Source organism: Kogia breviceps, chromosome 16 (genome assembly GCF_026419965.1).
Source record: "Kogia breviceps isolate mKogBre1 chromosome 16, mKogBre1 haplotype 1, whole genome shotgun sequence".
Classification (NCBI taxonomy): domain Eukaryota; kingdom Metazoa; phylum Chordata; class Mammalia; order Artiodactyla; family Physeteridae; genus Kogia; species Kogia breviceps.
In genome coordinates, this window is record NC_081325.1 from 26,646,478 (window position 1) to 26,674,334 (window position 27,857).

Consider the following 27,857-nt stretch of genomic DNA (forward strand, 5'->3'; position numbering starts at 1 on the left):
CCGTCCTCGGAGACGCGGGCCTGGACCTCGAGCGGCTGTGCGGCCAGGCCTTCAAAGTGGTCAGCTTTTGGCAGGAGCAGTTCCGGCAGGTGCACGTGGAGGTGGAGGTGGAGGTGAGGGACGTCAACCACCACGAGCCACGCTTTTCCCGGGCCCAGATCCCGGAGGAGGTGTCCGAGGGCGCGGCCGTGGGCACGCACATCTCCTGGAGGTGTCCATAGACGAGGACGTGGAGGCCAATGGGCTGCAGAGCGTGCGCCTGGCCGAGCCGCACAGCCCCTTCCGCGTGGAGATGCAGACGCGCGGACGGTGCCCAGTGCGCCGACCTGGTGCTGCTGCAGGAGCTGGGTCGCGAGAGCCAGGCCGCCTACAACCTGGAGCTGGTGGCCCAGGACGGAGGCCGCCCGCCGCGCTCCGCCACGGCCGCCCTCAGTGTGCGCGTGCTGGTCGCGAACGACCACAGCGCGGCCTTGCCGCAGGGCGCCGTGGCCGAGGTGGAGCTGGCGGAGGACGCGCCCGTGGGCTCGCTACTGCTCGACCTGGACGCGGCAGACCCCGACGAGGGCCCCAACGGCGACGTGGTGTTCGCCTTCGGCTCCCGTACCCCGCCCGAGGCGCGCCGCCTCTTCCGCCTCGACCCGCGCTCGGGCCGCCTCACCCTGACCGGGCCCGTGGACTACGAGCGCCAGGACACTTACGAGCTGGACGTGCGGGCGCAGGAGCGCGGCCCCGGGCCCCGCGCCGCCACCTGCAAGGTCATCGTGCGCATCCGCGACGTCAATGGCAACGCACCGGACATCGCCATCACCCCGCTGGCCGCCCCAGGTGCGCCTGTCGCCTCGCCCTTCGCCGCCGCCGCCGCTCTCGGGGGTGCGGACGCGACCTCGTCGACCGGGCCCGGGACGCCAGAGGCTGGAGCCATCTCGCTGGTGCCAGAGGGGGCGGCACGCGAGAGCCTGGTGGCGCTGGTCAGCACCTCGGACAGGGACTCGGGAGCCAACGGGCAGGTGCGCTGCGCCCTCTATGGGCACGAGCACTTCCGGCTGCAGCCGGCCTACGCGGGCAGCTACCTGGTGGTGACCGCGGGGTCGCTGGACCGCGAGCGCATCGCCGAGTACAACCTGACGCTGGTGGCCGAGGACCGCGGCGCGCCCCCGCTGCGCACCGTACGGCCCTACCTGGTGCGGGTGAGCGACGAGAACGACAACGAGCCGCTCTTCACGCGGCCAGTCTACGAGTTGTCGGTGCGTGAGAACAACCCGCCCGGGGCCTACTTGGCCACGGTGGCCGCCAGGGACCCCGACCTGGGCCGCAACGGCCAGGTCACCTACCGGCTGCTGGAGGCTCCGTGTCACCTACGTCTCATTGGACCCCGTCACTGGGGAGCTGCACGCTGAACAGTGCTTTGACCGCGAGGAACTGGCTGAGCTGAGGCTGGGGCTGGAGGCGCTCGACGGCGGCTCTCCGCCGCTCCGGGGCCGGGCCGTGGTGCGGCTGCATGTGGAGGACCAGAACGACCACGCGCCTCGGCTGGTGACCCCGCCACTCGTCAGTGTGTCAGGCCAGGCCCCTCTGCCCCGGGACGCGCCCCTGGGCTACCTGCTGACCCGACTGCAGGCTAGGGACGCGGACCAAGAGCTCAACGCGGAGCTGACTTACATCCTGCTCCGCAGCGACTGCGGCTCCGGGGCCCTGGCGCTACACCCGGCCACGGGTGAGCTGTCCCTGCATTGCCGCCTGTCCCCGCAGCCCGCCGACCCGCCTACGGAGGCCGTCGTGGTGCTGGACGGAGGCCGGCCGGCCTGGTAAGTGCACGGCCACCTTGCTCCTCGTGCCCGCGCACTCGGCGCCACCTGGCGGAGAGGTAGTGTTGGTGCCACGGCCGCCTCCGCCGGCAAACCAGGAATGGGAGGGACCCGCGGGACGGCGCACAGCGCATGGAGCAGGGCGGCACCCTGACCGCTCCGTTGTTGTGGTCGGGGTTTTGACCAGCGGCTGCGGCCTTCCGCTGGTGGCCATCGTCACTGTGACTTGTTCCTGCTCAGGCAGGGTAGGACGCGGAGGAAGAAGCTTTGTGAGCACAGACAGAGCAGGTGCCATGCGAGCAGTGGCCAGGCTTGCCCATGTTGCAGGACATCAGGGGCTGATCCTGGGAGCTTCGACCCAAGGTTCTTCGTGGAGACACCGCCGTTTTCCATTTCCTCAGAGGCGCAGGAGAACGAGTCTGCCGAGACTTCCCAGTCCGGGAACAGTGTGCGGTGTCCTTATGCCCCTCACCTCGGAAGAGGAGCGGGATCCCCTGGGCCCAGGTAGCGCACGCCAGCTCTCTTAGTGTCCTCGTTAGCATTTAGTAAATTTTCACGCTCGGAGCTTTATGAAAATTCAGTGCCTGATCAGGTTTGGGACTTCAAGTGGCTAATTTTTCAAGACCTGTTTAATTTTTGTTTGAGAGGAAAAATTCTTCACAGATGAGGCCAGGAGGAGGCCTGATGGTCATGTGTTCATGGAGGCCCATGTCTATTCCTGCTCTTTCGGCCCCTGGTAACTTCCTTATGCGTCCAACTCGAATCCCTTTCCGTCAGGGTTTAAATGGTGTCTTCCTGCAGCACTGCAGATGAGGGATGCTGTGCCTGCTCTGTCAGTTCTGATATCTAAGGGTGAAATATTATTAACTGCTGCTCTCACACCTCTTTTTTTTTAATAGAGCACTACAGCATAGGCATTTTATTTTATTTTATTTATTTATTTTTAACATCTTTATTGGAGTATAATTGCTTTACAATGGTGTGTTAGTTTCTGCTTTACAACGAAGTGAATCAGTTATACATATACATATGTTTCCATATCTCTTCCCTCTTGCGTCTCCCTCCCACCCTCCCTATCCCACCCCTCTAGGTGGTCACAAACCACCGAGCTGATCGCCCTGTGCTATGCGGCTGCTTCCCACTAGCTATCCACCCTACGTTTGGTACTGTATATATGTCCATGCTACTCTCTCACTTCATCACAGCTTACCCTTCCCCCTCCCCATATCCTCAAGTCCATGCTCTAGTAGGTCTCTGTTTTATTCCCATCCTACCCCTAGGCTCTTCACGACATTTTTTTTTCTTAGATTCCATATATATGTGTTAGCATACGGTATTTGTTTTTCTCTTTCTGACTTACTTCACTCTGTATGACAGACTCCAGGACCATCCACCTCACTACAAATAACTCAATTTCGTTTCTTTTTATGGCTGAGTAATATTCCATTGTATATATGTGCCACATCTTCTTTATCCATTCATCTGTTGATGGACACTTAGGTTGCTTCCATGTCCTGGCTACTGTAAACGGAGCTGCAATGAACATTTTGGTACATGACTCTTTGAATTATGGTTTTCTCAGGGTATATGCCCAGTAGTGGGATTGCTGGGTCATATGGTAGTTCTATTTGTAGTTTTTTAAGGAACCTCCATATTGTTCTCCATAGTGACTGTATCAATTTACTTTCCCACCAACAGTGCAAGAGTGTTGCCTTTTCTCCACACCCTCTCCAGCATTTATTGTTTGTAGATTTTTTGATGATGGCCATTCTGACCAGTGTGAGATAATATCTCATTGTAGTTTTGATTTTCATTTCTCTAATGATTAATGATGTTGAGCATCCTTTCATGTGTTTGTTGGCAATCTGTATATCTTCTTTGGAGAAATGTCTATTTAGGTCTTCTGCCCATTTTTTGATTGGGTTGTTTGTTTTTTTGATATTGAGCTGCATGAGCTGCTTGTAAGTTTTGGAGACTAATCCTTTGTCAGTTGCTTCATTTGCAAATATTTTCTCCCATTCTGAGGGTTGTCTTTTGGCCTTGGTTATGGTTTCCTTTGCTGTGCAAAAGCTTTGAAGTTTCATTAGGTCCCATTTGTTTATTTTTGTTTTTATTTCCATTTCTCTAGGAGGTGGGTCAAAAAGGATCTTGCTGTGATTTATGTCATAGAGTGTTCTGCCTATGTTTTCCTCTAAGAGTTTGATAGTGTCTGGCCTTACATTTAGGTCTTTAATCCATTTTGAATTTATTTTTGTCTCACACCTCTTTTTATTTTTATTTATTTTTTAACATCTTTATTTGAGTATAACTGTTTTACAATAGTGTGTTAATTTCTCCTTTACAACAAAGTGAATCAGTTATACATATACATATGTTCCCATATCACTTCCCTCTTGTGTCACCCTCCCTCCCACCCTCCCTATCCCACCCTCCCTATCCCACCCCTCTAGGTGGTCACAAAGCACAGAGGTGAACTCCCTGTGCTATGCTGCAGGTTCCCACTAGCTATCTAATTTACATTTGGTAGTGTGTATATGTCCCTGCCACTCTCTCACATCATCACAGCTTACCCTTCCCCCTCCCCATATCCTCAAGTTTATGCTCTAGTAGGTCTGTGTTTTATTCCCATCCTACCACTAATCTCTTCATGACATTTTTTTTTTAAGGTTCCATATATATGTGTTAGCATACGGTATTTGTTTTTAACCTTCTGACTTACTTCACTCTGTATGACAGACTCCAGGTCTATCCACCTCATTACAAATAACTCAGTTTCATTTCTTTTTATGGCTGAGTAATATTCCATTGTATATATGTGCCACATCTTCCTTATCCATTCATCTGTTGATGGACACTTAGGTTGCTTCCATGTCCTGGCTATCGTAAATAGAGCTGCGATAAACATTTTGGTACATGACTCTTTTTGAATTATGGTTTTCTCAGGGTATATGCCCAGTAGTGGGATTGCTGGGTCATATGGTAGTTCTATTTGTAGTTTTTTAAGGAACCTCCATACTGTTCTCCATAGTGGCTGTATCAATTTACATTCCACCAGCAGTGCAACAGTGTTCCCTTTTCTCCACACCTTCTCCAGCATTTATTTTTTCTAGAGTTTTTGATGATGGCCAATCTGACCGGTGTGAGATAATATCTCATTGTAGTTTTGATTTGCATTTCTCTAATGATTAATGATGTTGAGCATTCTTTCATGTGTTTGTTGGCAATCTGTATATCTTCTTTGGAGAAATATCTATTTAGTTCTTCTGCCCATTTTTGGATTGGGTTGTTTGTTTTTTTGTTATTGAGCTGCCTGAGTTGCTTATAAATTTTGGATATTAATCCTTTGTCAGTTGCTTCATTTGTAAATATTTTCTCCCATTCTGAGGGTTGTCTTTTGGTCTTGTTTATGGTATCCTTTGCTGTGCAGAAGCTTTTAAGTTTCATTAGATCCCATTTGTTTATTTTTGTTTTTATTTCCATTTCTCTAGGAGGTGGGTCAAAAAGGATCTTGCTGTGATTTATGTCATAGAGTGTTCTGCCTATGTTTTCCTCTAAGAGTTTGATAACGTCTGGCCTTACATTTAGGTCTTTAACCTATTTTGAGTTTATTTTTGTGTATGGTGTTAGGGAGTGTTCTAATTTCATACTTCTACAGGTAGCTGTCCAGTTTTCCCAGCACCACTTATTGAAGAGGCTGTCTTTTCTCCACTGTGTTTCCTTCCCTCCTTTATCAAAGATAAGGTGACCATATGTGTGTGGGTTTATCTCTGGGCTTTCTATCCTGTTCCATTGATCTATATTTCTGTTTTTGTGCCAGTACCATACTGTCTTGATTACTGTGGCCTTGTAGTATAGTCTGAAGTCAGCGAGCCTGATTCCTCCAGCTCCATTTTTCGTTCTCAAGATTGCTTTGGCTATTCGGGGTCTTTTGTGTTTCCATACAAATTGTGAAATTCTTTGTTCTAGTTCTGTAAAAAATGCCAGTGGTAATTTGATAGGGATTGCATTGAATCTGTAGATTGCTTTGGGTAATAGAGTCATTTTCACAATGTTGATTCTTCCAATTCAAGAACATGGTATATTTCTCCACCTATTTGTATCATCTTTAATTTCTTTCATTAGTGTCTTATAGTTTTCTGCATACAAGTCTTTTGTCTCCTTAGGTAGGTTTATTCCTAGATATTTTATTCTTTTTGTTGCAATGGTAAATGGGAGTGTTTTCTTAATTTCCCTCTCAGATTTTTCATCATTAGTGTATAAGAATGCCAGAGATTTCTGTGCATTAATTTTGTATCCTGCTACTTTACCAAATTCATTGATTAGATCTAGTAGTTTTCTGGTAGCATCTTTAGGATTCTCCATGTATAGTATCATGTCATCTGCAAACAGTGACAGCTTTACTTCTTCTTTTCCTATTTGGATTCCTTTTATTTCTTTATTTTCTCTGATTGCTGTGGCTAGAACTTCCAAAACTAGGTTGAATAAGAGTGGTGAGAGTGGGCAACCTTGTCTTGTTCCTGATCTTGGTGGAAATGGTTTCAGTTTTTCACCATTGAGAACAATGCTGGCTGTGGGTTTGTCATATATTGCCTTTATTATGTTGAGGAAAGTTCCCTCTATGCCTACTTTCTGCAGGGTTTTTATCATAAATGGGTGTTGAATTTTGTCAAAAGCTTTCTCTGCATCTATTGAGATGACCATATGGTTTTTCTCCTTCAGTTTGTTGATATGGTGTATCACGTTGATTGATTTGTGTATATTGAAGAATCCTTGCATTCCTGGAATAAACCCCACTTGATCATGGTGTATGATCCTTTTAATGTGCTGTTGGATTCTGTTTGTTAGTATTTTGTTGAGGATTTTTGCATCTATGTTCATCAGTGATATTGGCCTATAGTTTTCTTTCTTTGTGACGTCTTTGTCTGGTTTTGGTATCGGGGTGATGGTGGCCTCATAGAATGATTTTGAGAGTGTTCCTCCCTCTGCTATCTTTTGGAAGAGTTTGAGAAGGATAGCTGTTAGCTCTTCTCTAAATGTTTGACAGAATTCGCCTGTGAAGCCATCTGGTCCTGGGCTTTTGTTTGTTGGAAGATTTTTAATCACAGTTTCAATTTCAGTGCTTGTGATTGGTCTGTTCATATTTTCTATTTCTTCCTGGTTCAGTCTTGGAAGGTTGTGCTTTTCTAAGAATTTGTCCATTTCTTCCAGGTTGTCCATTTTATTGGCATAGAGTTGCTTGTAGAAATCTCTAATAATCTTTTGTATTTCTGCAGAGTCAGTTGTTACATTTCCTTTTTCATTTCTAATTCTATTGATTTGAGTCTTCTCCCTTTTTTTCTTGATGAGTCTGGCTAATGGTTTATCAATTTTATTTATCTTCTCAAAGAACCAGCTTTTACTTTTATTGATCTTTGCTATTGTTTCCTTCATTTCTTTTTCATTTATTTCTGATCTGATCTTTATGATTTCTTTCCTTCTGCTAAATTTGGGGTTTTTTTGTTCTTCCTTCTCTAATTGCTTTAGGTGCAAAGTTAGGTTGTTTATTGGAGATGCTTCCTGTTTCTTAAGGTAGGATTGTATTGCTATAAACTTCCCTCTTAGAACTGCTTTTGCTGTATCCCATAGGTTTTGGGTTGTCGTGTCTCCATTGTCATTTGTTTCTAAGTACTTTTTGATTTCCTCTTTGATTTCTTCAGTGATCACTTCGTTATTAAGTAGTGTATTGTTTAGCCTCCATGTGTTTGTATTTTTTACAGATCTTTTCCTGTAATTGATATCTAGTCTCATAGCATTGTGGTCAGAAAAGATACTTGATACGATTTCAATTTTCTTAAATTTGCCAAGGCTAGATTTGTGACCCAAGATATGATCTATCCTGGAGAATGTTCCATGGGCACTTGAGAAAAATGTGTATTCTGTTGTTCTTGGATGGAATGTCCTATAAATATCAAGCAAATCCATCTTGTATAATGTATGATTTAAAGCTTGTGTTTCCTTATCTATTTTCATTTTTGATGATCTGTCCATTGGTGACAGTGGGGTCACACCTCTTTTTAAACAGGGGTCCGTCTCAGGTCCTTTTCATTCCCCATTCCTGTGGGGAGAGGATAAATCTGCTGCAAGTTTAAGGTAATTGCAGAGTATTTATCACTATCTCTAAGCCATGGTTTGAAATTTTGTACATTTTTATGGATAACAGAGTAGTTCTTTCCTTTTCACTTCCAGGACACATTCAAATCCAGAGGAGTTTAGTGTGAGAGATAGTGGAAAAGGGGACAGTGAATTGAATGACAACAGTTGTGATATCAAGAAAGCACCTTTTGGAATGATTGCAAAGCAAGAGGGTAAGTTCACACCTGTGACTTTGAAGTTCTTGCTTTCAAAGTCATAATACTATATGCCCGAATGCATAATTAAAAAAACTAAACAAGGGGTCTTAAGTGTACATTCATAGATGGGAGTATGCTGAGTGCTGCTGAATAGAGCTAATATTTTTTGATCACTGACTATATAGCTGTTTCTATGTATTTTATGTTTTTTCATTTTTTGTTTGTTTGTTTGTTTGTTTGTTTTGCGGTACGCGGGCCTCTCACTGTCGTGGCCTCTCCCGTTGCGGAGCACAGGCTCCGGACGCGCAGACTCAGCGGCCATGGCTCACAGGCCCAGCCGCTCCGAGGCACGTGGGATCTTCCCGGACCGGGGAACGAACCCGTGTCCCCTGCATCGGCAGGTGGACTCTCAACCCCTGCGCCACCAGGGAAGCCCTCTATATATTTTAAATACATTTATTGACTTATTTATTCCCCATGATACGTCTAATAAGGTAGGAAATTGAGGCACAGAGAGTTTAAGTAGTTTGTGCAAGTGTTGGAGTTAAGATCTTAGCCCAGGAATTCTGGCTTTACATTTCCTGCTCTTAATCACCCTACTAAACTGCCTCTATTCATGCAAAAGATTAAAATACTGAAAAATCAGCATATTGTGGTTATTAATACTAAACTAACTTAGTGTCACAAGCACGAAGGATAGCTTCCCCCCTGTAGGCGTTCCAGATGGGAACAGCACATGAATAGGTAAATTTCATATATGCCAGTATGTCATTTGCTGGGAACATATGAGGATAGATTTTTTCTTCTCTTTTTTGATATTTCTTTGTAAATTTTATTTATTTATTTTTGAGGGGTGTGTGGTTTTGTTTGGCTTTGCTCTGTTCAGTGCATCCTGCACCAATACAGCCTTATGCTATTCAGTCCATCTCCTGTAGTGTTGAGGTCAAAATCTCTGTAATGGTGTCTGGTTCTGGAACGGTAGCTCCTGTGAGGAAAGGCATCGTCAATTTTGAGGTGTTTTATGTTAGTCTCCACAAAAGTGGGCATTAGATGTTTAGTCTCTCAAAGATGAGTCCTGAGGGTATGTCCTACTGATTCAAGTGCCTCTTCACCATCATAGATATTTTTGCCCACCCTATGTTTAGGGTGGTGAAACAAAATGTTTCAACATTTTTTATTTTTAATGGTATGGCTTTTAAAAATATCTGCATCCTGGTTCCCTTCTTCTGAATGTTCTCTAGTTTGTATATATCTTTCCTAAAATGAGGCACTTAAAGTTGAACATAGCACTATGGAAACAGCTTCTCTCCTGACCTCCAAATTCGTATACCAACTTGCTTCTTCCACATCTCCATTTGGGTGTTTAATGAGCATATCACATGTTCAAAACTGAACTCTTGATTTCTGTTCTCCAAACCCACTCTTCCTCTAATGTTTGTAGCTCTGGAAATGACACCTCTATTCACTTAGTTGCTTGCTCTGTCCAAAATCCTTTGTGTCATTCTTGATTTGTATCTTCCCACACACAACTTCCAATCCATCAGCAAATCCTATTGGAATTACTTTGAAACCATATTGTCCATCAAAGCTCTTCTCACTATCTTCATTGCTGCTGCCCTAGCTGGGGCACTATCATCTCTTGCTTGGACAACTGCAATAGGTTCCAAACTGGCCTCTCTGCTTGCATGCTTGCCCTCTTGCAGTCTGTTCTCCCTGCAGGAACTAGAGTGATCCTCTTACTTCATAAATCAGATTATATTAATCAACTCTCCAAAGATTTCTCACTTATCCAAAATCCCTATCATGGTGTCCCAGTTATGAATGCTGGATAACAAACTAGCCCCAAATGCAGCGGTTTACAGCAATCATTATATTATGCTCATGGATTCTCTGGGCCATTTTGGACAGGACATAGCTTGTGTCTGTTTCAGCTTCTGAGGCTTTAGCTGAGATGATGTGATGGCTGGGAGCTGGAATCATCCGAAGGCTTATTCAGTCATGTGTCTGGCGTGGTAACTAGGATGACTGAAATTCTAGGATTGCAGAATTGGGGGTGGGAAAGGGGGCTACATGTGTCCTGTATACGTGGCTTGATTCTCTCACAGCATGGCGGCCTCAGGAAAGTCACATGCCAGCTTACAGTTGCAAACATGAAAGCTCCACCAAACAAGACAAAGACCCATCTTTTTATGACCCAGCCTCAGAAAGACAGAGTCATTTCCATCATATTCTACTGGTCCAAGCAATCTTAAGCCCACCAGATTCAAAGGAAGGGGACAAAGACCCCATGTCTACATTGGAAAATTATTAAAGAATTTTGGGGCCATGTTTGTAAACAAGCCACGCATGGCCCATAAAGTCCTGTATTATCTGGCTCCTGGCTGCTTCTCCCATATGATTTACCACCCTTCCCCTTGATAATTTAGGTCATTTAATTGGCTTTCTTGTTTTTTTTGCATTGACCAAGCGTGTCTTTATTTCAGACCTCAGGGTCTTGCTGTTCCCTCTGCCTGGTAAGCTCTTTCTCAAGATATCCATATTGTTTGCTTTCTGCCTTCATTTAGTTCTTTGCTCAAATATCCATCCTCAAAGAGGTCTTCCTAACTGCAGATTGCTTCTCCCTCCTGTCACTGTCACTCTCCACCCTGCTTTATTTTCCGTCATAGCGTTTATCACTGCCTGATATTATTTTATATACTTGTTTATTATTTGTTCCCTGTTTCATGCTGAATCACTGGCATCAAATGTGTACTAACATATTTTACTGAATGGATGAATGATGGTGTGGTCTAACCAGAATATACATTGCAACTGTATGACTATTTCAGATGATAATATCACATTTTATATTAGGATAAAGTAATGTTGTTGTTTTTACAAGTTCCATTGTGCTGCTTTGTTTTGTGGAAGATTTTAGTGTCATACTAAAACCTGAAGATTTTACAGTAAGTGTATTTTTCCAGATCATTTAATGGTAAATAAGCCTTTTCCAAAAAAAAAAAAAATCAAATTCCTGGAACTCCTACTGTTTATTCACTATTTAGGGAATTACCAGCTTATTCTTGTCTTATCTCAGTTTCCTCTTTATAATAATAGGCAAGCTCTCTAAATCCATGATAGCTCAAGGTGTAGCTTTAGCAAACAATGGTGTGATCAAGGCAATTGTTCAGCATGAGAAAATACCGTTTCTCGTTTCTCCATAATAACAATCACATTTCCTCTTACCAGTATGCAACAGCTACATTTTATTTATTTATTGAGCATTTATACAAGTTTTATCATGTACCAGGAAATGTTCTAGGTGCTTTACAAGTATTAACTCACTTAATCCTCATGATAATGCTATTAAGTAGGTACTGTCATTTAACACCGTTTCGCACATGGGGAAACTGAGGCATAGACTTGGAGTAATTTGATTACGGACACCCAGCTGTAAGGGGTAGAGCTGGATTTCCAACTCTGGAAGTCTGGCTTTGGAGTACATGCTTTTAAAATGTTCTGCTGTAGCGTAGTTCCAGTAGGGTTTTACATACTTATTTTATAGGCCTGCTAAAGATTTAGGACCGATTTACATTTCTGAGGATGTTTCTCTTTGACTTCATGAGTTGTTCTGATTTATGATTTGGTTTATACTTCAACTCTCTGCTGCATTTCTTGTAAAACTTTTAGTGGGAGTGTTGAAAAGATGCCACATGGGTGATGGCAAGATAATTGAATTAGATGTTGACAGCTGGAGATATGGTGTTTATCGCAGGTATTTTGAATTGTTTTTTGCATCTCACTTTTAATAGTTAACGCAGAGGATGAGTGGATTAACCCGATAATCTTCAGAAACTTCATTTTAGACTGTAATTCTGACCATTTCTCCCACCAAACCTGTATCAGAGATTCTCACAAATCCTTTAATTTACTTGCTTGGATTTTATTTCCATTTCATTTCCTCAGTGCACCAGCAGGTGGAGGTACAAGTCATTGGTAGAAAATCCAGAGGAAGAAAAAATAAACAGCTAGAAAACCAGTCTCTGGACAACTGAATGCTGTTGGCATTTTAAAGTATATCGCTATGTAGCGTTCTGGTTATTTAAAACATTTAAAAGTATTTCACTTTATTTCCAAGTTGTTTCAGATCATTCAGAACACAAAACATTTAAGGATCCTAAAAGATTAATCCAGGCATTTCATCACATCGTGAAAACAGCTACAGGATTGTACTCTCTTCAAATACCCATTGCCCTCACGTTTCCCAGCTGAGAAATAGGGGTTTCCACCCAGAACACTAAGAACTCAAAGGATGTTATTTTCAAGCCTATGCCTCCTCAAGTGCTGGTGGCCAAGTGTATGTGACAGAGTTCAAAACTGCAGGCCAGCAGGGTCACCTTCCACACTTCTTGGACAGAATGATGAATTAAATCATCCTTCAGTGGATGAATCGCCTTCACATGCCTCAGAAATAGCCACTTCATTCTGAAATGCTGCAACTCATATAGACAGCTACGTCTGGGGAATATACACATATATGTTTCTGTCAAGTATTTATAAGCCAAGCTGCACCCACGAGCCTCCTGGTTTTGATAGACGTTTCCCGAAATTACGATAATAGTCAATGTCAGAGTACATGATGATTTTATATAATCCATGCTATTTTACCAAAGAGTTCTAGATGAGAGCCTTTTATTGGCACAAATATAATAAGTGAACATATATTTTATTTTCTAGGATCATTTATGAATGTAAATAAAATATTCATCTAGCTGTTCATATACAGTTAAGCGTTTACAGTTTTACTGGGAACATAATTTAATGTTGAATAACTTTAGGCTGGGTGAAGAATCTGGACCCCAGCTGTAACCATAGGCCCAGTGGGGAGAAAGAAGAAGCTGTGGACGGGCGCCACTGGGCTGGGGGAACCCAAACAATTTCTCTAGCTTAACATCTGAGAGGGTTGCCTGGTGCTTAGTGGGTAGAGCAGTGGCAGATTCTGGCAATGGGTGAAAACCAGATAGAGATGACTGGGGATGTTGTGCTTTGGGGCATTCAGCCCATTCACAGCCGCAGATCCATCTGAGGCAGGGCTGCAGGGAGCAGGGGTGGCAGGACCAAGAGAGAGTTTTAAGGCATCAGTCATCTGGGTTAGAGCTCCCAACAGGACTCTTTCCCTAGCTATGAACAAGAAGCTAGGCAGACACTGAGGCAGAAGACCAGGGGCAAAAGGAGAGATCAAACGCCCAATGCAGTGACTGGCAGGCTAGGTGAACAGCTGACCAGATCCAGGGGCAGCAAGGTTGGGTGATGGGCTGGAAGGATCTGGATTATGTCTTGTTGGCTTCAAGATTGGCTCAGACCGTGGGAAGAATTGGGTCTGCAAGCGCAGGACACTAGTATCTCCCCAACAGGAAGGGTCTGGGCTCATCAAGATCTGACTGGCAAGAACTGTCCACCCAATTCAATAATCACTTGCCACGTGTGGCTGCTTAAAGTTAAATGAATTAAAATTCAATATAATGAAGAATTCAGTTCCTCGGTCACATTAGCCATGTGTGGCTAGTGGCTACGGTATTGGGCAGAGAAGCTGTACAACCTTTCCATTATCACAGTTCTAGTGGATTTAGAAAGGAGGGCCAGGATGGAGGACCACGTCCACGCTCTGGACTTGTTGAGGGAGCCACTGACCCACCATCGTTGCTTGGCACATTTACAGGGTGACTGTGTTCTCATTGTTCTCCACGCTTCCCTGGTTCATGACATCAGTCTTTTATTGGTTCATAGAAGTATCTAAAAATGGGTGGACACATATTATTTATTATAAAATATTTGAAAAATGTCTAATGACAAGAATTCCCAGGAATTCCCTGGAGATCCTGTGATTAGGCCTCCTTGCTTCCACTGCCGGGGCTAGATTCTATTCCTGGTCGGGGAACTAAGATCCCACAACTTGTGGCAGTGCGCTCTTTTAAAAAAAAAAACAAAAAGAATTCCCAATACTACAAGGTTTTCTGCAGGCAGAAACTCTAATTTCTAAAGACTCCTCTGCTATTCTAGCTAGCACCTTAAATTTGTAGTCCTTACATTCAGTCCTATAACCTTAAAGATTTTGCAGCAATGGTGATGATAAAATAAACTTGCCCAAGAAGTAATTCAGCCATTTTCATGATCAGTAATTCATTCTTTACCTACGCTCAGGCGAGACGCTAGAAAGTCCTTCAAACTCCTTTGGCTGCTGGCCTTCCATAGAAAATCACTGCTGTAGAAATCGGTTTCCAGGTCCTGTGGTGTCTTCAGAGTTAGTATGTGGCCCCAAGCATCAGCTTTCCAGAATCGGTGGTCTAGGCCCCAGCGAGAGTGGAGCAAACATGGACGAGTGTACCTAAAATTACGTGAGACATACCTTCAAAGTGCAATGTACACCCATCTTTTGGTTTACGTTGAATAGTATTTCAACTTCATTAGAGTAATTTGTTATGTAAGTGAATTCTGTGGGAAACAATATTTAGAAGCTGAGAATCTAAAATTGTCCCTCAAGTTTATAAACATAGGATTAGATGTCTTTGTTTTTCTTAAAACCAGGTTCACATGCATTTGTGATGTTAGCTTCTACCTTAAGTATGATTCCTCAAGCAATTTATAACTCCTGAATCCTGCCTGTTGATGACTGCATTCTCAGTGAGACACCACAGTGGGCAACATTTATCAAACGCTCATTGTATACAAGGCTCCATGCTAAATGCTATACATGAACTATTGTATTTATACCTCATAATTATCCTAGGAGGTAGTTATATTATCATCCCCATTCTATAGATGAGGAAATGGAGGTTTAGAGAGGATGATTTGTTTGAGGTCATATAGTCGGTGAAGGAATTATGATATAACATTAAAGTACATGAATTTTAGGTTTACAACTGGATAGAATTTTATATGTACACACTCATGTTACCACCACCCAGATCAAGGACTAGAACATTTCCAGCTCCCTTGACGGCTCCTTTTCATGCACCTTTCCCAGGCAATAGCTCTTCCCAAAGTAACCACTATTCAAACCTCTTTCACCATCTGACTTTTTCCTGTACTTGAACTTTATATAAACGGAACGGTACAGCCTGGCTCACAGTTACGTCTGTGAGCTTCATCCATGCTTTTCATTCTTTCTCACTGCTGTGTAGTATTTGATTTGTGAATTTGCCACAATTTATTTATCCACTCTACAGTTGATGGTCATTAGGGTGATTTCAAGTTTTTGGCTTTTGTGAATTCATTTACACGTTTTTTGGTGGATGTAACACTTGTTTCTGTTGGCCATATACCTGGGAGTAGAACTGTTGAGTCAAGAGTGATGATATTGTAACTCTATCATATGATCCTGCAATCCCACACCTGGGCATATATTCAGAGAAAACTCGAATTTGAAAAGATACGTGTACCCCAGTGTTCATAGCAGCACTATTCACAATAGCCAAGACATGGAAGCCACTTAAATGTCCACTGACAGAGGAATGGTTAAAGAAGATGTGGTATATTTATACAATGGAATATTACTCAGCCATAAAAAAAGAATGAAATAATGCTATTTGCAGCAACATGGATGGACCTAGAGATTATCATACTAAGTGAAGTAAGTCAGACAAAGACAAATATCATATAATATCACTTATAGGTAGAATCTTAAGAAAGATACAAACAAACCTATTTACAAAGCATAAACAGATTCACAGACATAGAAAACAAACTTAGGGTTACCAAAGGAGACAGTGGGGGTGGAGGAGATAAATTAGGAGTTTGGGATTAGCATATACACACTACTATGTATAAAATAGATAAACCACAAGGACCTATACTGGATAGCACACAGAACCATCCTCAATATCTTATAATAACCTAGAATGGAAAGGAATCTGAAAGAGAATATATATACATATGTGTATGTATATATACACATATATATACACATATATGTGATAACTGAATCACTCAGCTGTACACTTGAAACTAACACAACATTGTAAATTATACTTCAATTAAAAATGAATTTTTGAAAACCCAAACAAAAGGGTGATGGATCTAGTATATGAACCTCAAGTTTCCTGAGTCCAGTGTTACCCATTGTACACCACCCACTACATCAATAACAGCTAACATTGAGCACTGTCTATGATGTGCCAGGCACTCTGCGAAGCTCTATTTTTTTTAATCAAGTAGGCTCTTGATAAAACTGAGAACTTTTTATACACTTAACTAATAACCACAGGGGAGGTTTCACATTTGTTCAACAAATAAGACAGTCTCTTAAATTAACATTAACTAGCTGATATATTACAATGTATGTGGAGCACTTAGTAGCTTCTCTCTGTAAAGACCATCATAATATCCATCTTTGACAGACTTCTTTTGCTCATGGAAACATATACAGTAAAAGTAGAGGTAGCAATTGATTATGAATTTACTTATATACTGTAATTAGCTAAGGAAGAAACAAATCCATTTAAAACCAATTTCCATAGTCTACACAGGCACAGGAATTGATTGCAGACTTGAATTTGCTGAATAAAAAGCGAAGCTAGCTAATCTCAATTTGTATTTCATTGAGCAAATGTCAGCTATTGATTTCTGTGGCTGACTACCGGTGAGGCTATGTGTCTGTTATGCTGTAAAGGTGGCACAGCACCATCACTATGCAGTTCAATTAGGTGTGGGCTGGTCATTTCACTTGCTTGAGGCAGATGAAATATTTAGCTGTAGTGGGAGGAAAAACTTCAGCCAGCTGCCTGTCCTATCACCCTCTTTCAGACTCTTACTCATCTCAATTTAAGGTCCTTTGATTCTTATTGTTGGATGTTGTACAGAGGAGCCCTTTTGTAATGTGGTGTCAGAAGCTTGGACCAAGACTGACTTTACAGGCTAACTGAATTCTCCCAAGCTTTCTTGAACTCTTTTTTTTTTTTTTTTGTTAAATAAATTTATTTATCTTACTCATTTATTTTTGGCTGCGTTGGGTCTTCATTGCTGTGCACGGGCTCTCTCTAGCTGCGGCAAGCGGGGGCTACTCTTTGTTGCCATGCGCGGGCTTCTCACTGTGGTGGCTTCTCTTGCTGCAGAGCATGGGCTCTAGGTGCATGGGCTTCAGTAGTTGGGGCACATGGGCTCAGTAGTTGTGGCGCACGGGCTTAGTTGCTCCGCGGCATGTGGGATCTTCCCAGACTAGGGTTCGAACCCGTGTCCCCTGCATTGGCAGGTGGATTTTTAACCACTGTGCCACCAGGGAAGTCCCAGGTTGCCCACTCTTGCCACTTTTCATTCAACAGAGTTTTAGAAGTCCTAAATATATGACTGGACACCATCAAACTCCTAGAGGAAAACATAGGCAGAACCCTCTTTGACGTAAGTTGTAGAGATAGTTTTGTTTTTGGATCTGTCTCCTTCCTCAACTTACAACGGAGTTACATCCTGATAAACGGTCATGATCACATACATGGCTAACTGGGAGCTGCACCTCGTTGCCCAGCAACATGAGAGAACATCTATCTTACTAGCCTTCAGAGTGGAAGTGAAACAGCAGCTCTCCTCAGAACTCAGTCAACCAGTTTCGCTTTCTTGAACTCTTGACAATGCAGCATTACAACTTAGGGTAATGACTTGACCCGTATATTACAGAACAGGTTTCCACAATGTGCCTGGTTTTCTTAAAGATTAATCCATGCTGCCTTGGTCAGACGGGATTTGTATAGGATTTGACAAGTTGTGATGCCGTGTGACCTAGCGTAACAGAGAACGTGTAATCTTGCCCTGTCCTCAAAAGCTACGATTCATATAAAAAGTGACCTAAAGGAACAGTGAAAATAATGTCTTCTTTCTCAAAAGGAATACTATAATCTCTTTGGTTTTGGTTTCCTCACCTGAAATGGGGATAACAGTACCTACTTTATAGGGATTTTGTAATAGCTAAATGAGATAGTATATATAAAATGCTTAGAGCAATGCTTTGCCCATAATTATCACTTAATAAATATTTATTATTACCATCAGAAACATTTTTCATTTCCTCTTGTCTTGTTTAAATGGCTATAGTTTGTTATTCCAAATATTCCTAATTTTTTCTCTTTTTTCCTTTCTGTTTGGTGCAATTAGTTTTTTTGTTTTTCATCTCTTTTGGTTGGCTATTATTATTGTTATTATTATTATTATTATTTTTTGCGGTACGCGGGCCTCTCACTGTTGTGGCCTCTCCCTTTGCGGAGCACAGGCTCCAGACGCGCAGGCTCAGCGGCCATGGCTCACGGGCCCAGCCGCTCCGCGGCATGTGGGATCTTCCCGGACCGGGGCAGGAACCCGCGTCCCCTGCATTGGCAGGCGGACCCCCAACCGCTGCGCCACCAGGGAAGCCCTATTATTATTTTTTAACTAACTTTTCAAGTAGATGAACAATAATAAAGTCCCCTGTGGATTACAATTTTTTTGACAGTGGTATGAGCCTCTGATTTTAAAAACAGACCCTTTAGTAGGAGTATTTTTTTACAGTAGTTCTTGGAAAGTTAGATCAGTTGATCATTTTGTCTTCTGGCTATATTTCAAGCCAGCAGTGAACTTGACAGGCACATGAGGGCATTTAAATGGAAAGGTTAGAGCCCAGTAATAATAAATGCACTGTTTCTTTAGTTCAAGAATCCTTTGGAAAACTCACAAAAAACTTGGTAGCCCACTTTTTTCTGCTTTGGTGAATGTTCATGTGCCATTTAATTGAGCCTGTAGGCCACCTGCTCTGCACCTCGTGCACCCCCGTCAGCCCACGGTGCTGTCATGATACCTTGCAAGAGGCATGAAGTAATAAAGTGGTGGATGATCAGCTTCTAGCTCAGGCCACTGTAGCTGGGGAGATGATTGATAGGCATTTCTAAGTAATGGGAGAGAGTCTTCCAGATAGCACGCAGCCTCAAAGGTACTTTCTTTCCAACCTGGAGCCAAGAAAACCTGTAGAACTTCTCCCACGTAAGGCCCAGAAGGCAGTCACAGACATTCATAGATATTTTGGTAGACATATTTTATAGATGGCATATGCTCTAATTCATGCTTAGTTTTCCTTTCTATCTCCTGCCACCTTCCTGCTTATGTGCCCTGCCCCAGCCTCAATGGTCTGCCTCCCCTAAAATGGAGATGGGACAGCCATATGGACAATACCCCAAGCCCTGATCACAGGCGCCAGGCCCACCTCTCAGATAGCCCTGAGGCCATATTACACCTGAGGGCCTATAAAGAGATGGACACCTGAAATGTGCTGATTACCTACTCACCTGAGTTCTTAATCTCCAAGCAACCTTCCTCCTTCTGCCTATGGTTTGGTTTTCCATGTAAGCTTGTTTTCAGGGAGAGAATGGGCTGGACCTATGGAAGCATGTATTCTGTTCCTATGCAAGGTAGAATTTTCCTTGTAAATTAACTAGATTGCAATTTTGGTTTTATACATCAGAACCATGAGGTTGCTTGAAGTGATTTTGCTATTCAGAAAAGGATCTATTTTCACAGTGCTGAAAAATCAGGGATTTGAATCTGCCTCTCTGAGGGCTGGACACTGTATTATGATACGTTCACAAGGGTAATGAATGCAATTCCCTGAGGTCTCCTAGGGGACAGCCGGCTGGTTGTTCCCCGGGCAGTATGCCACCCCCCAGCCCTGCATTGGCCATGCCAATGCATTTCCTAATTAAATGTCTGCATCAGCTGATGATGTAGTGGTAACTAGTATCTGTCAGGCTTTTTCACGTGTACAATGATATTTCAATCCTGTGAAGCAGACAGTGTTATTGTCTTCTACACAAAAGAAAATCGAGGTTAAATTACTTAGGCAAGTCCCAGTACTGGTGAGTGGCAGGCAGAGCTTCAATGCCAGACCACATCTTCTGGGTTCAAGGCTTGTTCCACCTTGCCTTACTGCCTTTCCTTTAGCTTGTTAGTTTTTCATTTTATAGGTCTGTAGGTCTAGAAAGCAAAGTACTTAAAAACCCATTTTGGTAGTTTCTCTGCTCAAAGCACCAGGAGCGGACGAACAATCTAAATGCATGTTCAACCACTCAAAGATGTGATCTGTCCTCTGCCTGCACGTCCCTCATCCATCATGCATGCTCCTAATAGACTCGGCAGGCTTGCACAAAGGGGTGCTTTGCTTACTCTCTCCGGGCTGCTTCCTTTGAGGCATGCTACTGTTCAGGGCCCTGTTGAGATTTTGATTAAAAAAGACAGATATTGTGCAACTTCATTCATGTTCTAGTTCCCCTGTAGCAAAATGTAGGCCTTTGCAACTTCCTCAAGGGAATTTAATTTTCCACGTCTGTTGGCAAATTCTTTTGAGTTTTACGTAAAACACTAGACAACAGTTAGTGGCCTGGTCAGGGGTTATGCTTGTAATTCATTGATTCTTTGAGGTGACTTTAATCCTTTTGCACCCCATTCCCCTTTTCTGAAATCCACAAACCGTTAGCTTTCTAATGTAAAAGAAAACTACTTTTACAAGTATAAAGGGCCTAAGGTACTTAACTTTCTTTTGCCCTCCTCTTTCTGGTTATGGTAATGCTATTTGACTTATTTTTATAATGTTCTCTAAAGGTAACAAAACCTTTGTAAGCTAAGAAATTATAAGCATGTAGTTTGAAAATGCTCAGTGCATGGCAACTAAAAGTTGAGATAGCTCATGGTATATCTGAGCAGCTTTATAACACCTCCACTGATAGTGTGCCCTTGTATCTATCTATCTATCTATCTATCTATATATCTATAGCTATATATATATCTATATCTTGGTGCCCCCCAGTCTTTACCTAGATCAATGTATATATAATTTACATTCATTAATTCTGAGACTTATTACAGATTTGTGGATTATCTGAATCTTTTCTCTCTCACTCTCTTGCCCCTTGAATAGTGTTCATTTTTTCCCCAACTTATTAGCACTTTTCCGGTGTTGAAACTATGATAGGAGAGTGGGGAAAGTCAAACACATAAATTTGACTTCTTTTTTGATTTGATCAAACCAGTATTATAGAAAAGTGGTCAAATAAATCAAGCAACTGGTACAAAATTTGGAGCTGCAGCTTCTATTAAGTTTTTTTTTTTTTTTCCTGGAGATGGGGAATAAACTGGGGTAGAGACTAGATATGAGTCTTTCTTCACTTAATATGAACTTGCTCCCTTAAGGCTACTATTTTTTCTTCTGGGATCCTGTCATACTTACAATACCATGCAATCAACTGCCCACATTCCCTCAGAAAGACTAAGATAAACTTGGAAAATGATTGAGCTAGGTATTAAACTTTGTGTTTTTAAAAACGCTTCGAGATTACTGAGTACAAGAGTCATATTTAGAGACTCCATTTAACCATAAATATACAGAAAACTGAAAGAATCCAGTTTTATGCCACGAGTTTTTGTTGTTGTCGCTGCTGTTTTTTAAACAGCTATCTGAGCTGGAACCCATGCTTTCTAAAGCGAACCAAAGAACAATTTAGTGAAAAAAATGTTTCATAGTTTTCGTTACTAAAATTACTTTATGAGAAAAAGGTCAGAACATACATGTTCTCTCAGCCCTAAAGCTTGTCCACATTTGACTGGACTTGAAAACCCTTTTACAAAGCTTTCCTTCTTGCTAAGCATCTGCTCTGCCCTGAGGGGAAGGAGACAGCTGAGCTTGGGGACAGTTGGGGGCACAGGTGTCTGTCAGAGCCGTCTCTTCTGTAGCCATCTACTCTTTGCTTGGTGAGTTCCCTTCTCATATGCCCGAGTCCATAGCAGCCTGGGAAGATGATGGATTTCCCACTGTCGTGGAGAGTAGAGATGGTTGACTCTGATGGGTAAGATAACTTCTCACGTGTAGTTTTGTGTGGACCTGGGCTGGGGTGGTTTGGGAAGTGGAAAATATACACTGTGACCTGATTTTACTCATACTTCCTCTCCTGTTTCTTTTTGTACTTCAGATCTGGTAAAGTTAGGGAGTATCAGAAGTCTGGTTCTTATGCCACCCATCTAAAGAGAAAGCAGAGCAACTTTTCCCTTCTCTCTCTGTATAGGGCTTTAGTGAGCATCTTGTTTGACTCCAGTAGACTTTCAGGAAATGCTTGTTAAATAATGAAACTAATGAGATTTTAGTCTTAAAATATTTAGTTCATTTATGTTGATATAAGTGCTATTTAATGTACTTAAGTCTACTATTTTACTATTTATTTTCTTTGTTTTTCTTCTTTCATCCTTTTTTTGAATTAATCAACACTTTTAAACATTACTATTCCATTTTCCCCCTTTATTTACTTGCCTTTGGCTATAATTTGTTTTATTTTTCTTTTAGTGTTTAGGGATTATAACATACATGTTAGACTTAATAAGAATCTACTATGAATTAGTACATTTTTTTGCCATTTCCTGGAAAATGTAAGCATGTAGAATACTTTGCATTGATCCCATTCTTATCTTTTGTGCTATTATCATGTATTTTAATTCTACATGTACTTTATACTTCATAAGATACTATTCTTATTGTTTTATACAGTCAATATTTCTTCGGTTTTACATACCTATTTATAGTCTGTTATTCTTCATGCTTTCTTTCATTTCCATTTTTACACCTGGAATCATTTTCTTCTGCCTGAAAAACTCACAATAATAATTATTTTACTCTGGACCTGCTGGCTCTGAATTCTCTGTATTTTATTTATCTGAAAGCATTTTTATTTCTTCATTTAAAGAAAAACTTTATCAGAGTATAATATATGTACAGAAAAGTGCACACATAGTAAGCATCCAGCTCAATGGATTTTTACAACCTGATTACACCTGTGTAACCAGCACTCAGATCAAGAAACTGAACGTGACTGTGAGCAGCATTCCGGGAGCCCTCATGCTCCTCTCCAGTCTATTCCCATCCAAGCATGCCCGCTCTACTGACTGTAACATCATAGATTACATTGGACTGTTTTTGGTGACCAGCTAGAAGGGTGTGGGAGGGAGGGAGATGCAAGAGGGAAGAGATATGGGGAAATATGTATATGTATAACTGATTCACTTTGTTATAAAGCAGAAACTAACACACCATTGTAAAGCAATTATACTCCAATAAAAATGTTAAAAAAAAAGAAAGCAAAAGAGTAATGAAAATTTTAAAAAAAGAAAAAGAAAAAGAATAATCTTTGGGGGCTTGATTCTCCTCCCTCTGAGCCCACTGAGGCAGCATTGTCCCTTCCACAGTCCTAGGCAGCAGCTCTGCCCCTGAGGCTCTGGCTGGTGGCCCCGCCTCCAAGGTTCTGGGTGGCAGCCTGTCTCTGAGACACTGGTGGCAACAGCCTGGCCCTCTGAAGCCAAGGAGAAGACAGCCCTGTACCCTGGACCTGTGCTCTCTGGACCTTCAGTGGCAGTGGCAGTCCTGCCCATCTCTGAATCACCTTCGGGATCATTCATCCCTTTTCTTGAGGGATAAGGCATGTTCACAGCCAAATAGCTCTATTGTTCCATCCTGTGGAATCCCAGAAGTCCAAAAGCCTGCCTTCCTTCCTTTTGTCCATTATCTGTTTCCTGTAGCCCAAGCTGGTAGTGTTTCTCCTGGTATAATCCCATCTCTATTTCTGGCTTCTACTGAGCTGCCTGCTGGACAATCTCTTTATGGAGTGATTGTCCAGCCACACCTGTGGTGATCTCTTCAGAACATGCTTTCTCATTTTTGCCAATATGAATAGACTGAGGATTTTCCACAACTTTAGTTTTTGGTTTGGTTTTGCTTGACAATTCCTTTAATTTATCTCTCTTCTCTCACATTTCACTATAAGCAGTAAGGAAAAACCAGGTTATGTATTTTTTCCCTAACATGGATATCCAGTGGCCCAGGACTGTTTATTGAAAAGATAAATATTCTTGTACTGAATTGCCTCTTTGCTATTGTTATTAATCAGGGGACCATGTATGTGTGGGTCTGTTTCTGACATCTCTATTATGTTCCATAGGTCAGTCTGTCTACTCCTGCATCGTTACCACCCTGACTCTGTAATAGGTGTTGATATATAGTAGAATAAGATCCCAGCTCTGTTCTTCTAGATTACTTCATTTATTTTTAACTCTTTTCATTTCCATGAGCAGATCCAGTGAATTATGTAAAAGCAGTGGCTTGAATTTTAATTTTGATTGTACTGAATCTGTAAGTCTTTAAAAACGATCTCTTATTCAGTGTCAAAGTCTTGCACATAGTTTAGATTTAATTCTAGGAATTTGATGCTATTGTAAATTATACCTTTTTACTTTTTTCATTTTTGTAGCTTATTTCTGTTAGATATGTAATTCCAAGTTGGCAGTTATTTTCTTTCAGCAAGTAACTGGATTTAAATTAAAAATGTTGAGACTTCCCTGGTGGTCCAGTTGTAAAGAATCTGTCTTCCAATGCAGGGGACACAGGTTCGATCCCTGGTCAGTGAACTAAGATCCCACATGCCGTGGGGCAACTAAGCCCGCACGCCACAACTATTGAACTCATGCGCCTCAACCAGAGAGCCTGTGTGCCGCAAACTACAGAGCCCACACACTCTGGAGCCCGAGTGCCACAACTAGAAAGAAAAAGCATGTGTGCCACAACTAGTGAGAAGCCTGAGCACCACAACGAAGAGACCGCGTGCCATAATGAAAGACCCCGTAATGAAAGACCCTGCATGCCACAATGGAGATCCCGTCTGCCACAACTAAGATCTGACACAGTCCCCCAAAAAAGGAAAATAACTTTAAAAAATTAAAAATGTTATTCCATTATCTTCTGGATGCTATCATTTTATTTTTGAAAAGCCAGCATTAGTCCTCTTGTTGGTCCTTTGAAGGCAATATATCATATTTTATTTAACTGTTTTTTAGAGTTTTCTCTTTGTTTTTCAATGGTTTTACCATATTAGTCTCCAAAGGTGTGCCTTTAATGAATCGTGCCCCCTAGTATTTTTGTCCTGCCCCTTTGAAAGAACAAGTGAGCCCTGTGACTCACTTTTGACCGATAGGGCACGTCTGCTTTGACACTGTGTGATTTCTGAGGCTCAGGCGTAAGTCTTGCTGCTTACCTGGCCTCTTGGAGCACTCACTCCTGGGATGTGCCCTTTGAGAACCTCACTGTTAAGATGTGAAATCCGAGACCATCATGCTATAAGAGAATCATGCCATGGAGAGGCACTGGAGGATAAATTCTAGGAGAGAGAGAAGGGGTGGCGGAGATAGAGAGGGAGAGGGAGAGAAAGAAAATCTGAGATGCCTGATGTAAGAGTGAATGGGTCATTAGGAGATCTTAACCAGCCAAGCTTTCAAATGGCTTCAGCCCTGCCACTGTTTAACTGCTACTGTGCAAGAGACCCCAAGCAAGAACTGTGTAGCTGAAGTTGGTCAATCTGCAGAGCTGTGAGATCTAAGAATATATTACTTTAAGACATTAAGTTATGGGGTGGTCAGTTACACAATAATAGACAAATGGAACGGAAAATAATACCTAGAAGTAGGATATGATTGAAACAAAACCTTAAAACATGTGGCATCAGCTTTGGGACTCAGAGGTAGGAGGATCCTGGAGGATCCTCAAAGGAATTCTTGATGCAGCTGGAAGGACAAGGAAGGGGCTATTACTACAGGCTGGAGGAAAGGCAACCCGTGTTACATAGTGGCAGAAAATGTAGGGTAACTGTTGCCTGGCGTAACACGGACAATAGCAAATGTACCTAATTAAATAGTGAACCTGCATAAGGAGATTTTCAGAAAGAATGTCAAAAGTGCTAATTGGTTATTTTTAGCCATGTATGATAAAATATTATACAAGAGTGAGAAAGAGAAAGATACTAAGAAGGAACTTTTTCAGTTTCAAGCAGAAATTAGAGAAAATATAAAGGATCCAGAGCTTACTAAGTGTAAAAGTAAAACTGTATCTTATTTTCAGCCTCTCCATAATGCAAAGGCTCTCAATATCTATCAGACCTGATCTCAGGATAAAGATTATCTTAAGGGCACAGCTATAGGGCACATTGTTAAGATTTCAGAAAGATTTAAGGGTGCACTTTATAGACCATTAGAATTAGACAAAATTTTTCTTAGAATCTTAAGGGTGTTATTTCTCAGCTCCCTGACTTTCAGCACAAGACAGACTGGGGACTACATCAAAAAGATTTCTGAGTGGAGTTTTGTCTAGTGGAGTGAATCCCACTACTGTTCATAGGAAGCCCAAAGATCTTTAAGAGAATTGTATTGACAGAAGCATCATAAGCTTGGAGTATAATGGATGGACATAGTTCAAAATGAAAAAAGCCTCTGGGTCCCTAATCTTTTGTAGGCAGGAAGCAGGCTGAGACTGCTGCTTACTTGCAAACATGGATCATTTCCTGTGGAAAAGAAAGCTTGCAATAATAACCGAGAGAGGAGGCAAAATTCCAGAGGGTAGAACCAAGAGCCTTAGGAAACCACTCCCAGAACTGAGCCCTAATCAAGGAACTGGCAATATATGCCCAAATGAATTTCAGAATTGCTTTGGACCAGTGACTGCTATGTGACTCTTTTTCCCTTATGTCCCCCACCCTGACCCTCTGACCCCCACTTTTGAATGACAGTGTCTATCACAGTTATAATACTCTGGTATTATTATTGTATGTTGAGCGTGTGGGGCAAATCATTTGTGTCTTTAGTTCACACGTCTTCAGATTGAGAAGAGCTGTACTCAGGGGTTGCCCTGAGCATTTGTACTTGCTAAGCCTTATTGACATTTGACACCGATTTAATACTGTTTTATGCCTGGCTTCTCATCATGGAACGTTTAGTTCTGTTGCAAAAACTGCCATAAGTGAAAGGATTTCTTAGTACAATTTATTTCCTTTCAAGTTACAAAAGAATTTAGAAAGAAAAACATTTCATCTTATTATACTCCTTCTTTCTTGAAGCAAGTCTCCAGGGTAATGAAGTAGTTGGTGACTATTGAGGAAGAGGAATGTGAGCAGGGAGATAATTTGGTGATTCCCTTTATCATTGAAACCGAAACAAAGTATGTGGTTGTATTAATGAAAAGAATGCATCTTAGGCAAAAAAAAAAAAAAAAAAAAAAAACCCCAAACCATACTTTTCACGATGTAGAAAAAATATTTTCCATTTAATGAGATAATTTGCCTGGGGAAAATTTGAAGTATTGGAAGGAAGAAAGATAAGTTTAAATTATATTTTGTGTGGTGGTGGGGTTGGTTCGGTGGCGGGAGGGGAGTAGAAACAGGGTAATTTGTCGTAGAATAAGGATTTTATGGTTGGGAGGAAAATTAAATGCCATCATGTCCCCTTCTCTCCCATTTTACATAAAGAAATGGAGATGCAGAGAGGTTAAGAGGCTTTCTCAGAGTCACAATCTAGTTATTTACTGAGAAAAAGAGAAAAGTAGAAAGAAAACTTAGTTCCTGAACCAATTACCTCTTTTTTTTAAAAAAAATATTGCAGGTACCTCAGTAACTGATTAATTCTAAAAAAAAAAAAAAAAAAAAAAAAAAAAAACCAAACCAAACCTGGGGAAATGCCTCCTCCCTGAGGCCTTCCTGCTGCTCCTGCATCTGCCCAGATTCCTTCTGTGAGGATCTACCCCCTGTCTAAACCCCCCTGACCCTCATCCAAGCTCTCACAGCTCTCACAGCTCTATCAAGTGATAGCTATTTCCTGCTAAATAGAGGATGATCATCAGAATTTTGGAGGTGGCTTTTATCCCCACCCCGTTTTGAGT

At 42.1% G+C, this 27,857-nt stretch overlaps 1 protein-coding gene across 1 annotated transcript in view; it reads left to right on the top strand.

The window, feature by feature from the left end:
• Positions 1-27,857, top strand: part of LOC131743546 (protocadherin-8-like) — a 175,518-nt gene that overhangs the window by 29,720 nt on the left and 117,941 nt on the right. Inside the window, 5 exon segments of the mRNA XM_059042349.2 lie at positions 2-201; positions 204-303; positions 305-1,351; positions 1,353-1,805; positions 8,031-8,149. Of these exon segments, the coding sequence (XP_058898332.2) occupies positions 2-201; positions 204-303; positions 305-1,351; positions 1,353-1,805; positions 8,031-8,149 (1,919 nt within the window).